General features: G+C 33.9%; 1 protein-coding gene across 1 annotated transcript; it reads right to left on the reverse strand.

Moving 5' to 3' along the window:
* Positions 1-7022: 7022 nt before the first annotated feature.
* On the reverse strand, positions 7023-10861 carry LOC141525914 (uncharacterized). Its single transcript, XM_074240617.1, has 4 exons — positions 10443-10861; positions 9682-10278; positions 9355-9494; positions 7023-7289 (listed from the first exon to the last, which is right to left on the reverse strand). Exons 1-4 carry the CDS (start codon positions 10840-10842, stop codon positions 7023-7025), a joined length of 1404 nt encoding a protein of 467 aa, XP_074096718.1. The 5' UTR covers positions 10843-10861.
* Between the last annotated feature and the right edge of the window lie 3401 nt (positions 10862-14262).

Genomic DNA, 14262 nt, shown 5'->3' on the forward strand with positions numbered 1-14262 from the left:
GATATTTTTGCTTTGGGTACCGATTTTATAAACCCTTTTTTCCTATTTATTAATTTATTTTTTCCTTTGATGGACACATGTAATTTCACAACTAATATCTGTTGCAAGGAATTTAATGAAATTTTTGTTAGCGTTTCTTTGACTTCTTTACAATTTTCACAAAATTTGAAATTAGTAAACCAATATCCAAATGATGAATCAATTAATTCTTGTAGTTCAAATGTTTTTTTCTCATCATATATTGAAACATGTAATACATTTTCTAGTATACTGTAAGAATTAGAATAATTGCATGTTTTGCATCGATCATTAATTTCTAATTTAAATTGTACTAAATTTCTAATATCACAATTATCATGACAAATTTTAAGAAATACTGATACAGGATCGTTATTTGTCATAGAATAAGGCTGCTCTATTAATGACTCTTTAATGTCACTGGACTTTAAAAGTAATTCGCGATTATTATATTTGCTAAATAAATTACTAAGTTTATTGTTGACAGATTGATTCTTTAGGCCATGATTGATTAATAATGTCCTAATTATTGTATTATTAAACATACATTGAATAATTGAATTAAGACCATCGGAAACGTTATCACAGTTTTCGATACCTCGACAATCTAATAAACTAAGAGAAGCTTTTTTCGCATTTTTGGGTTCAATTTGAATAGAATGTTCTTCAACTGCCCAAATCATGTCCCATACTTTTTGCCAACGTGTATCAGGAATTGGTATGGTAGGTAAATCAGACCTATAAATTTTTCTTAAACGATTATATTCTTTAATTGCTGAAGAGCTTGCTTTAACGGAATGAGGATCAAAATTGATTAAATGTAGTCCACGTAACTCTGTTACACGAGATAGGGCTACATAAATTTGACCAACATTAAAAATGGTGTTCCCTGCTTCAATGATGGCATTTTTTAAACTTAAACCTTGACTCTTATGAATAGTTACTGCATAACTCAAACATAATGGAAATTGTTCTCTTACAACGAAAGCTCTTTCAAATAATTGAAATTTTACTTTAATCTTCTCAATAGCGTATTCGGTATCTGCACCAAAGTCTATATTGATAGCTTTTATTTCACTCCCATCAATCGACTTGGAGACTGATTTAACTGTTCCAATAGCACCATTTACTAGACCAAGAGTAACATCAATATTGATAAATTGAATTACAAATTGAAAGCATTTAATTTCACATAAATTTTTTAATTTTTTGTAATTAAGATGGTTATAAATTTGAATTTAACACATCAACGCTGAATAATTTGAAAAGAATAATAATAAAAATAATGGTGATAAATGTTATTATCACAATTATTTTTATTTTCAATTTTTTTTCATCACTATGATTATTTTCAGTATTATCTCTAATTAATGTCATAGTTGATATTATCTTTATTATAATAATTATTATTTTTTTGTTGTTTATTGCTGTCGTCATATTTATGTCAGTAAATACAGTGAATGCTGTTAAAAGTTACCATTAGTTTTGTCTCAATTTCTCATAAAACGGTAACAAGAACGAGAAAGACAACCTGGATAACGTTAAACCGCTTCCACTGTAATATAAGTCATCAAACTCATCATTACTATCAGTACTATGTAAAGAAATTGTCGTTTCAAACCTCCCGCAATTAGCCCGTGATGCCACCTACAGGCAAAACTCATCAAAATAAATATCTTAGTATCATTGAAAATATTTTGGTATATTTTGTCATTTAAAAAGTTTATTGTTCAAATGTAATACTGTTCTACTCGAATTGAAAAGTCAATAAATAACAAAATAAGTACAGCAACGACACTTTATTCTATTAACATCTGTGAGAGTCTCTCTAAAATTTTACTTCACTTTTCTACGTTACCAACCTAAATCTTGCAATGGCTGTATTTTTCATAGCAAATTATCCTCTTGAAGCTACAGTAAAAATATTTCCAGCGCAGCCCCTGACGGGTGTAAGTGCAAGCTGCGAAATATCTTTTTTAGCTTTAGTCTCCCGTCTAGTAAAGGATTATTATGCATTCTCAAAATATTTAGTGAAACTGTTGTTACTGAATAACTAAATGCATCAAACGCATATTATATTAGGTATCATCTAAAAATTATGATTATTTGAAACCCGCTCAATTGAATAATAGTGCCACCTACAGGAAATGACCAAAAGATCATAGAATGTACACACTGCTTAATGAGAATTCTCGAGACCCTGAACAGCTGGTATATCCGAAGAAAGTAAAACTCAAACAATGTTTAGCGTATTATCTATTTGGTCTGGTTAATAAATTAAATTAAATTAGAACAATATGTTTAACAACACACACATAGAAGGTTGTTGGATAGTTTAGTTAGTAGTTTACTCTGTAAATTTTTTTGTATTCATAAGAAATTTTTTTACATTCTTAATTTAAAGTTTGTACTTTTCACACGGATATGAAATATTCATAAAATTATTATAAAAATAAATTAAACTTTTCTTTTCCGTAAAGAAACTAGTAGCACTAGTTAAACAGGAGGGGTTCTACTCAATCGGTAAAACAGATTTGTGGGTTCGTGTCCATACTAAGGTATCTACATTATCGACTGTAGGTTCATGATAAGTATCACATGTAGATTGGTCGACCTGTTTTACCGGCAGTAGGTGTTGCTTGCGGTAGATATGTATGGCATTATGGATGAGGTTTTTATCGAGGTTATAGGTGACGCTAGTGGGGAATTCTGCCGCCATCTTACTATCCACCATTTTGAATCCGCCATTTGGTGGCTGCTATCTCGTGGCTGCTATCTCGTGGCTGCTATCTCGTGGCTGCTATCCGCCATCTGGTGGCTGCTATCCGCCATTTTGAATCCGCCATCTGGTGGCTGCTATCCACCATTTTGAATCCGCCATTTGAGTCAGACTTCCGCCACTTCAAATTTTGATTTTGATTTCCTGCATTTTTGTTAAAAAATGCACCTGTGATCTCAGCATCAATAATAGTTGCTTAGATCACAGGTGCATGTCATTGTTTATATTCCGAAAAGATTAATATATTCAAACTGTACGTATGAGGAGTACATGCGAGAAGATACGCCATCTGTCGAGATTTCTGTCTACTTCTAAACAGGTCTGAACCTGTTCAAGGTCACGGTAACTGCGTAGTTCTCTTTGCTTTATTCCTAACTGCGTAGTAGATGACGTCATCATACAGGTCTGAGCCTGTTCAAGGTTGCGTAACTGCACAGTTTTCTTTGTTCTATTTCTAACTGCGTAGCAGATGACGTCATCAAACCGTTTTTGAGATAAAGGAGTGGGGGGTAACTGCGTAGTATCCTCTGGCTATAAAAGCAGCGCGCTCAAGCCGTACTTCACAAAAACGAAGTACATCTCTCGTGATTAAACAATATTCAGTGTTATAAAATATAGTGAAGTTCAATGTTGTCAAGTACGCGAGTATAGTCCAGTGTACAAAAACTATTGTGTAGTGTACATCATCTATAAACAGTGACATAACCTTTAAAAGTGTACATAACCTATAAACAGTGTATATAACCTATAAACAGTGTATATTCTCGTGTAAATTCAGTGTGTATATAACCTACAAACAGTGTATAACCCATAAACAGTGAACATAGCCTATAAACTGTGTACATAACCTACAGTGTACATAACCTACAGTGTACATAACCTATAATATTGTGTAAATAGATAGTAGTTAAGTGTGTGTCTTTCCAAGATGGCCCAACCTAACCTCATTGAGGCTTTAAAAAACTTGGTGGATACAATTGCAACCTCGTATGCTGATCTGTTGGGAGAGCAGCTGACTGATGAACATCGTGAAAGGTGTTCACGAGTGTGTAACGAGACCATTGAATACTTCAACACAATATTACTGGATCCTGGAACAACAATTCAAGTGAGACGAAGTGTTCAAGCGCACATCAACCAACTCAACTGGTTTGCCGATCAGTTCTCCAGACTCGGTAACCAAGTTGTTGGTGGAGATCTCAACCAAGGAGTCAAATGGAAGGACTTGGAGAATGCTTTTGCTGGCAACATCCAGACTGGATGTGTTATCAATCAGTATCACAAAGATCCAGCAACATTCCTCCAGGCCTCACGAGACACCATCATTAACAAGGTGCAGAGTGCCTTGAGAGATTTGGCAGGGTTGAAAGTGAATGTGGAATTCTTCTGCACATTCCGGAAACATCAACAAGATATTGAAGAGCGGAAATCTTTTATTACTAAAAGCCGTGAGATTCTCCCTGCCACATCTCTTCAGGATTGGTTTAGTCAACATGTCTACGACAAATTACTTCAAAGAATTGAAGATTTTGAGCATGAGGGTTCCGGATGGAGTCTGCTTGGACCGAACAGCTTGATGGTGACCATGTCACGATTCACACCAACCCAAGTTGGAAACTCTACCTTCGTCAGATTGCCAAAGGATATTGTCAAGAAGAATGCGGTTACGAACATCCAGAACAATGATGAGTTCTGCTTCCTGTGGTGTGTCAACGCTGCCTTGCATCCACCAGTATTGGTTCCAGGCGACCCTACAAGTTACCGTCATTTCAGCATTAGATTAAACTATGAAGGTATTCAATTTCCAATTAAACTTGATGATGTACCAAAATTTGAAAAAATGAATGACCTTAGCATTAACGTATACGGCATAGATTCAGAATTCACGGGTAAAAAGTCTGAAAAAAGTACTATCATCCCGTTATATTTAAGTAACTTCGAGTCAGAAATACCGACAATTCATTTATTAATGATTAAAAAAGTGTAAATTATACTGATAATTTAGATAATATTGAGTCAGTCTATCACTTTGCATTGATACATAATCTTTCTGGACTAATTAAAAGTCAAATAACTCTAGGTAGACATAAATTGTACTTTTGTGATCGTTGTTTGAATCATTTCAAATTAGAAAAATGTTATTTAGAACACCGAGCAGATTGTTTTAAATCTAACAAAGTCCGCATGGAATTTCCCAGTGAAAAAAATAAAATTTTGAAATTCAAAGATTTTAAGTCCAAAGATACTGTACCGTTTGTAGTTTACGTGGATCTTGAATGCACACTCGAACCCCCAGGAGATGATGAAAAGATAGTTCATAAACATGTTCCACACAGTATTGCTTACTATGTGCATTACAGCTATGACAACACACTGTCTAGATTCCAATTAAACCGTTCTCCTGATTGCATCAACTGGTTCGTTAAACAATTAGAGTCGTTAGCTCTAGACTTTGAAAAATTCTAAAGAATCCCATTAAAATGAAACCCCTAACCAGAGAGCAACAAGATGACACAACCAGGCAACTGAGTGTCACATCTGTGAAAAACCAATCACTTCTACGACAGATAAAGTCTATGATCATTGTCACTTTACCGGTAACTATAGAAACGCAGCTCATAAATCATGTAACGTTAATTATCAAAAATCTACAATTATCCCAATTGTCTTTCATAATTTATCCGGCTACGACTCACACTTCATAATTAAGTCCTTAGCTACAGTATTTGAGGGTAAAATTTCATTATTACCAATCAATAAAGAGCGTTACATTTCTTTCACAAAATCAGTTAAAAATACTTCAGTCTCTTTAAGATTTATTGACTCTTTTAGATTCATGGCCTCCAGTTTAGAGAAATTAGCTTCATACCTTGATGACAAAGACAAACAGATTACGCGACTACACTACCCTGACCCTGACAAATTTAAATTAGCAATACGTAAGGGTGTATTCCCGTATGAGTACATTGACAGCATTGACAGACTAGACGAGAGACAATTACCTAACCAGGAATCATTTTATTCAAAATTAACAAACTCAACTATTTCCAGTGATGATTATGCTTTTGCTCAAGTAGTTTGGAACCAGTTTAAAATCAACACGCTTGGAGAGTACTCAGACTTGTATTTGAAGACTGACGTACTTCTCTTGGCTGATGTCTTTGAAAACTTTAGACTTAGTTGTTTCAAGACGTACAATCTCGATGCACTTCATTTCTATACTGCTCCCGGTCTATCAAACGCTGCAATGTTAAAGCATACTGAAGTAGAACTTGAACTGCTAACTGATCCTGAGATGCTTCTTTTCTTTGAAAAGGGTGTTCGCGGTGGGGTATCGATGTGTGCTAATAGACATGCTGAAGCTAACAACCGGTATATGGGCAAAGATTTTGATTCAAACAACCCCGAAACATACCTGATGTACTACGATGTAAATAATTTGTATGGCGCAGCGATGAGTATGTCTTTACCCCAGGGTAAATTTGAATGGGTTGAAAATGTAGATAATGTAGATCAGTTTTTCAATGATGATGAAAGTGTAGGCTACATCCTTGAAGTAGACCTACACTATCCTGAGAAATTACATGATCTACACAAAGATTTGCCTCTCTGCCCTGAACATTTTATACCACCTGGCAGCAAACAACAAAAATTAACAACAACTCTGTATGATAAGACTAATTATGTAATACATTATAAGAATTTGAAACAATGTTTAGATTTAGGCTTAGAACTTAAGAAAATACACAGAGTCTTGAAATTTGAACAATCAGACTGGCTCAAATCATACATTGATAAAAATACTGATTGTCGAAAAATAGCGAAAAATGATTTTGAGAAAAATTTTTACAAGTTGATGAACAACGCGGTTTTCGGAAAGACAATGGAGAATGTTCGTAAATACAAAGAAGTTTGGTTAAGAACAAAGTGGGCGGGGCGTTATCAGGTATCAGACCTGATTTGTAAGCCAACCTTCCACAGCGTAACTGTATTTGATGAGGATATAGTCATAATTGAAATGAAAAAAGCTAGAGTTGTTTTTAACAAGCCAATATATGTAGGCTTTAGTATATTAGATTTATCCAAGACTTTTATTTATGACTTCCACTATAATTATGTGCTTGAAAATTATGCAAAAACCTCTAAATTATTGTACACCGATACAGACAGTTTAATTTACCAATTCAATGTACCCAACATCTATGAAGACATCAAACGTGATATCTCAAGGTTTGATACTTCCGATTACCCACCTAACAACGTCTTCAACATGCCCCTTGTTAACAAAAAGGTTCTGGGACTCATGAAGGATGAGAACAATGGAAAAATCATGTCCGAGTTCGTGGGTCTCAGAGTCAAATTGTATGCCTTCGAAATCCATGATCCTGAGAAGGAAAAGGATAGGATTAAGAAACGGGCAAAGGGTATCGGAGGAACAGCCTTGAAGACTATCATGTTTGATGACTTCAAAAGATGCCTTTTTGAAAATGTGCTGTTAAAGAAAGAGCAGTATATGATAAAAAGCAAAAAACATCAAGTGCACACAGTAAAACAGGAGAAACTTGCTCTCAGTTGGGCTGATGACAAACGTCAACTCATTGAGGCAAGCACTGATACTGTGCCTTGGGGTTATAAAGGCTCCTTAGATTTTAAGAAAAGAAAACTTGTAGATGATGAAAATAATAATAAGAGACAAAAAGTTTTGTAATAGTAAAAATAATGTAAATTAGGGTGATTCAAAAAAAAAGAATATTTTTTTTTTCGTTTGGTACTCTGAAAAATAGGTTCCTAGACACCTCTAAGAAAGCCTCTCCAAGCATGAGTTCTTAATTGTAACGGGATGGTCCTCCTTCTTACAGTTTTCTATTTTTTCTTATTATCAGATAGAAAAATTTATATCTCGCTTCCAACTACTTGAAAAAATATCTTGTTCCTTAGATTTTGTAGGAAATTGAATGCTCTACAAAAAAGGTCTCTTACGATTTTTTCGTAAACCCAACCGTTTAAAAGATATTAACGGTTAAAGTTTGATTATTTTTGGGAAAATTTTTTATTTCTTATGAATTTTATAACTCAATGAAAAAAAATCATTATGAATGATGAAACTCATAGTTTTGTAGGAAATTTACTGCTCTATAAAAATGGTCTCTTATGATTTTTCGATTAAGTTGAGCGTTTACGAGATATTCATCGTCAAATATCAATGCATATCAATTTTTCTAGTTTTTGATCAATAATTCGAGAAATTTCAATTTATTCTGTGAGTTTCAAGGAAATTTAGACAAATTTGAGTTCCTATGAATAGAAATATGTTATGAACTATTTTTTTAATTAGTTTTTTTAGTCTTGGACATGTTTGATTACATTAAAACAAAAAATTAGTGCATTTTTTTAAATATATAATTCAATTTAGTGTGTTTCACATGTGTTTCACTTTTTTATCGAAGAATTTATTTATTTAATTATCAACTGCCATATAATTTTCAATATTTTCAACATAACGGTACAGTTTTACTGTAAATAATTTCCTCTATTGCAGTTTGGGTAGTTTTTTCGATGTTCTTTGATAATTTGCAATAAGTATTGGAATTGCTCTTCATTTTTTGTCAAGCATTGATTATACTCACTAACTAATGCAACAGCTCGTTCTGCTGAATCATTAACAACTTTCAATTGGTTAAAGTATTCTTTATTTTCAATGTAACTGTCATTAGTAGGCCACGATTCAATATCTTTATCAAGGAAGTCATATGGTAAATCAAAGATTTTAAAGAGATTTAAAGACTTTTTAGAAACAAAGTCACTCAGACTTTTTTGCGTTAATGAATTCAAATCGTTTTTATCAATTATAAATTTTTAGCTTTAGAATCTGTACCGTTACGAGTATTAACAGCTCCAACAATATTTTTTTACTTCCAATGAAACGGTATCGTCAAATAATGATAAAATGGCAAGTTCATCACTTAAATACCATAAATGCAAAATCATTTTTTCACAAGTTGCTGAAGAAATCAATGAATTGATATTTTTGTACTCGAATAAATTTTTCAAAAACTGCAAGTCATGATTAGCAGCAGTTGTTGCAGAAGTTGATGAAAACCAAGCTTTTAAATACAGTGTAACTATAAATATACAAATTTGCCGAAGACCGTCCAATTCTTTATTAGAAAGTTTAAATTCATTTCTGAATAGAAACATTTTTAAACTGTAAATTGCCTTCGCCAACCACCTAGCATGATGAATTGCACCAGGACGTTTGAAAAAATTTCTTCTTGAGGCATTTCTCCAAGGAAAATCAACGACAATTCCAACAATTCTTTATAGTCATCTCGGGGTTGTAGTAACTATCAAAAACAATTAAAAATTTATCAGAAACAAGAAAATTTTTTTCTTAAAATCGCAGTTAAATCATACCTGTAAGGATTGTGCAATTAAACTAGATATTTCATTTTTTTATCCAAAATGATATCAGCAGCAACAGTATCTTCAATTCCAGATTTATAATTAGTTTTATTTATTTCATCCCATGATTTTTTAAATCTTCCGAACATTGGTACGTTTGGCCCAGATGACACAGGCCAATATACTTCAAATGCACTTCTCAATATGATCTCAAAAATGTGGTGACGACATGGTAACCAGATTAACTCTCTTCCCAAAGTCTTTTCAATTGCCTTACATGTACCGTTATGAATTCCTGTATAAAGAAAATAGATAACTATCGTTAAATTTAATATTTTCAACAAATTGTAGATTATATTTAAAATCCAAATGAGTAAATAATTCTCAATAATTTCAAAAGTGAAATTCAGTAAGCAATAAAAATTAAACTAGAACGTTAATAATTAAATATTTTTTAGATTAAATTATCATTGATAAGTTACCTGTATTAACTGCCGTCGTGTCAAAACACATCGCCTTAACATAATTAGTAATACCCCATTCACTCAATGTCGATAAAATGGCTGATGTTTGATTGTCTGCCGTCCCAGAATTCATTTTTGGAACCCCAAGTAATTGTTCGGTACCAAATGCAGTTAAAATAACTGGTAGCCGTTCCACAGATTTTGATCCAACAAGGTCATTCAGCATTTTTCCGTCCCAATGCACAACGTATTTATCGTGTGTCTTAAAGTTGTCATTAAGTCCTTTAGCAATGTCTTCTCTTTGAAGCATACGAGCTCGTTGAATTGAACTATAACTGAGCGTTGTATCTTCAATTTTAATACCTACTGCTAGTAAAACCGGAGCAATAATAAACATCGCATTTCTACTGCTGACATTAGCTCGGTCGAGTCCAAAAATGACTTCAGGAGTTAAGACATCAAGTTTTGCTCGTTTTGTCGGAATTGGAGGTTCATACTCTGAATCAGATCCAAAATTTGTAACTCCACTTAATGTATACGTAGAGAACGACTCTGATTTTTCACTTGGAACAATCGCATGACTGGTAGACGGTTGATCTAAGTCTGGAATAAGATCTGTTTTATAAATTAAACGAAGAAAATGTATAGAATTTATTCATTTTGATGACAAATAATTAAGAAAGGACTCCAAAAATTGTCTAGTCAAATGTCATCTAGTCATCTATGAAAAGTTACACTACTACCTGACTTTATAATAATTAAATATCTCAGATACTTACTACTCTCATCTATTCCCATCATAGTTGTGGTTAAGTTTGATACAGGTACATTATTAGAAAGAATCTCTTTATGGGTACCGAATTTTTGATCCAAATACAACTTTCTAATATTATCATCAAGCACTTTTAAGGATTTTTCGCTCACAATGTCGAATAATTGTTCAAGATCAGTCTGAAATTTCATTTCCTTTTGGTTTTGCGCTGAATTCTTTTTATCGAAATTTTTTTGTAATTTTAACCATTGACTGTGATAGCGAAGAAATTTTTTGACTGCATTAGGAGCTCCACTAGTTGGAATCTGATTTTTTCTCCACAGTTCAATAACTTGGTCAACTGAATTTTTAGCACTTTGTTTGATTGAATACTTTAAAATTTTAAGTTGGTAGAAAAACACACGCATAACCTCTTTCACTTTTGGTAACTTTTGTATCTTTTGTATCCTTTGTCAAAAACATGCTTGTACTTGCTGATTCGGACTTTGTCTCCAACTTTGAACTTCTGCTTCGATTTGGTTTTCAGTGGTTGATATATCCCGGGAAAAAATGATCAGACCTGACCATGCCTGTTCATGTATGATCAGGCCTGAAATTAGACCTGATCATGCCTGTTCATGTATGACCAGGCCTGAAGTTATACATGATCATGCCTGATCAGTTCTGTTCATGCCTGCTCATATCTGGAGTACTAAATACGCTCAGGCCTGATCAGGCCTGTCCATGCCTGACCAGACCTATCCATGCCTGCTCATGTCTGTTCATGTCTAAAGTGTTAAATACGTTCAGGCCTGTCCATGCCTGATCAGACCTCTCCATGCCTGATCAGACCTGTCCATGCCTGTTCATGTCTGAAGTGTTAAATACGCTCAGGCCTGTTCATACCTGTTCATGTCTATTCATGTCTGACCATGCCTGTTTATGACTGTTCCTCTCTGACTATAGTCAGAGATATGATAAAAATTTTTTCTTTGACGAAAAAAATTTTTGGTCATCACAAAAAAGTGCAAAATTATTTTTAACATTACGTTTATTTAAATAATTTTGAAATAAAAAATTTATTACATTTTCTATGGGATGTTATGGTCTGCTCTGCTCCTGCCTAATATGAAAATCATTACTTATTATATTATTTAAATAAATGTGATATTATAATGAGATTCGGTTACATAAATAAATTAGGACTATCAAAATATATTATAAAACCAATTTTAACATTATATTTATCATAAACTTATTCGATACTCTATGTACTTCATAGAATTGTTACATCTAATATAGCAGCACAGCAGGCGGGAAATTCAAGGCAAACGGATAACACCAGAGTTAAACAGCATTGAGCATGGTTGGTAGTTGGATGGTTGACCGCTGGTGTTACATCCTTACAATAATATGTAATTATTTTTTTTTATTTTATTTTATTATAGAGAATTGCGTACGACTCTATCAAGTACTACAACCATAAAATTAAGCAAAATAATTAATTAAAAATAGTAATGGGTTTTCAGACCTGACCATGTCTGATCAGGCCTGATCAGGTCAATTCATGCCTGATCAGGCATGGTCATTTTTCATGTCTGATCAGGGCTGAAGACTCATGCCTGTTCATGTCTGATCAGGTCTGATCATTTTTTCCCGGGATATTTTCCAATAGTTGTTTCTCCTGAGCAGCGATAACATCAACAGGTTTCATTTTGATGGTACTGTGTTTGGTGTTGTTGTAAGTATTCACCAAGTCATCAAGTATATCAGTCTACTTGTAGCTGCCACGAGCTGTAAATTCTCGCCACATTTTATTCTTGAGTGTTCTATTGAAACGTTCACATATGGATGCTTTGAGATTGCTGAATGTTGAATACAGATTTATCTTGTGCTGCTTCATCAGATCTTTAAATTCTTTGTTGTAAAACTCTTTACCTTGATCAACATGGAGATTCTTAGGTACACGACCTTGCTGGAGTACAGACTTCATAGCACTAGTGACATCTACACCACCTTTTGATTTAATTGGAACTGCCCAGGCATATTTAGAAAATATATCTATGATTGTAAGCAGATACTTGTGTCCTTTATTGACTGTCGCATATGGAATCATCTCAACCAAGTCAGCTTGCCAAGTCTCGTCGAGACCTCGGATGTCAACATGACGACGTTTATAGTTTCTGCGAGCCGGTTTGTGAAGTTCATTAGCTATCACTGTCTTTTTGTCGTTCATTGAGTTTCTCAGTGAGATATTTGATATTATTTTGGTGAGAGGAAAGTACTGCTTTAACTTCCTCAATAGATGTCTGCAAATTTCCCACAGCAGCCTTCAGTATTACTATTTCAGTAGTGTAAATGTGAAATAATCTCTTTCTGTTCACTGTCTATACTTTTATTCAGTTCAGACATCTGTCTCAGTACAAACTGCACTGTCGCCGCATCATGTTCATTTGAAGGATTACCGAGATTGCACAGCCTTTTATTCTCAATGTTATAGTTTCCATCAGAAGTTACATTGAAACCTCTACCAGCTGGCCCTCGTTGACCTAAGTTATTGTCCAGTGGACGTCCAAATATATCGATGCTCATGGTTGTGAACACTTTGACTGTCAATGTGTGAATGATTTAATTTTTCAGAAGCTTTTAATATATAACTCCAGCCTCCCTAAGCTCTTCAATAATTGACATGATTTCATTCGTGTGACTTGGATTTCCAGCAGCTTGAGATGCCATAAGTAGTCGCAAACGATCAACTAGTTCATTTGGATCATCCCAGTAAACATAGTCCATTGGTAATCTCTGTTTTCTTGCAATCATATATTTTGGTAACCCTTTACCGAACTTGGTGATAAAATCAGCAATGTATTTATTGAACTTGATTGTTGTATCTTCATAAATGGTACGATTTGGATCATAATTTTTCCTATGAGCGTTGGTATGTTGAATTATGTCCAAGTACTTTTTCTTATCATCTGGGGTGATGAGTGCATCCTCTGGTGATTTTCTAAATAATAATTCCAACAACCCAGGAGTTATTGGATAATTTTTTTTCTTTGACAGTTATTGTATCATTTGCAAATGAAATAGGTGAATCACCCATATGCATTTCACCGCGTTTTCTGCGTACACCATATCTCATATCATTATCTTTATGTTTTTACTTAAACGTTGTAGATAATTAGTGAGAAGAGGATTTCTACGAGCTGGAGTACTTGTTGATGGTGGTGGCTGAGTAATAGCAAGTGCTGTATTATCAAATGAACTTTCATCATCTGTTATTAAACTGTTGTATACTTCTGGATCATCATACAGAGATTTTTCAACCTCTTGTTTTTGAACATGTGGTTTTTCTTCTTTTTAATATTTTCCCCTTTCAACTTTGAAGATTCAACTATACTCTGGAGTGGTGTCACAATAGGCTTGAACATTTCCTCCATAGCTTTCTCAGCTGTATCTTTACCCAACTTCAACATCTTGTGCTTCCGTCGGATGGCATTGCTGGCTTGAGATATCTGATGCAGAATATCTTTCTGCTTTGATATTTCTTCAGGCTTCATGTTGACAGGTTAACGTCTACAGCATGTATGACTATCACACTCTAAAGTACCTCAATTTATACTAATGAAGCAGTCGAATCCTTTGCGATACCTACCACTGTTCAATTCACTGTCTTTATCTATTACCACAAACCCATATTTATTCCAACATGCCGAGCATAAATCTCTGAATGAGTTGTACGACATGTCTGTATTGACATGATCATTATAAATATGCTTCAGATTCATTTCATCTTGACGGAATAGCACGAGAAAGTTTGCATTATCTCTAATCAGATGCTTCGGTAT

Source organism: Cotesia typhae, unplaced genomic scaffold, assembly GCF_013202065.1.
Source record: "Cotesia typhae breed Kobodo isofemale line unplaced genomic scaffold, CoteBio_Ctyphae contig_28, whole genome shotgun sequence".
NCBI classification, from domain to species: domain Eukaryota; kingdom Metazoa; phylum Arthropoda; class Insecta; order Hymenoptera; family Braconidae; genus Cotesia; species Cotesia typhae.

What these genes read in the sequence shown, in the direction of transcription:
- LOC141525914 (XM_074240617.1), bottom strand. Translation starts at nt 10,842, where the DNA reads ATGCGTGTGTTTTTCTACCAACTTAAAATTTTAAAGTATTCAATCAAA. An exon ending in GATGGGAATAGATGAGAGTA is followed by an intron (nt 10,279 to 10,442) that starts GTAAGTATCTGA and finishes TTTATAAAACAG; the next exon opens with ATCTTATTCCAGACTTAGAT. An exon ending in CACGACGGCAGTTAATACAG is followed by an intron (nt 9,495 to 9,681) that starts GTAACTTATCAA and finishes TTCTTTATACAG; the next exon opens with GAATTCATAACGGTACATGT.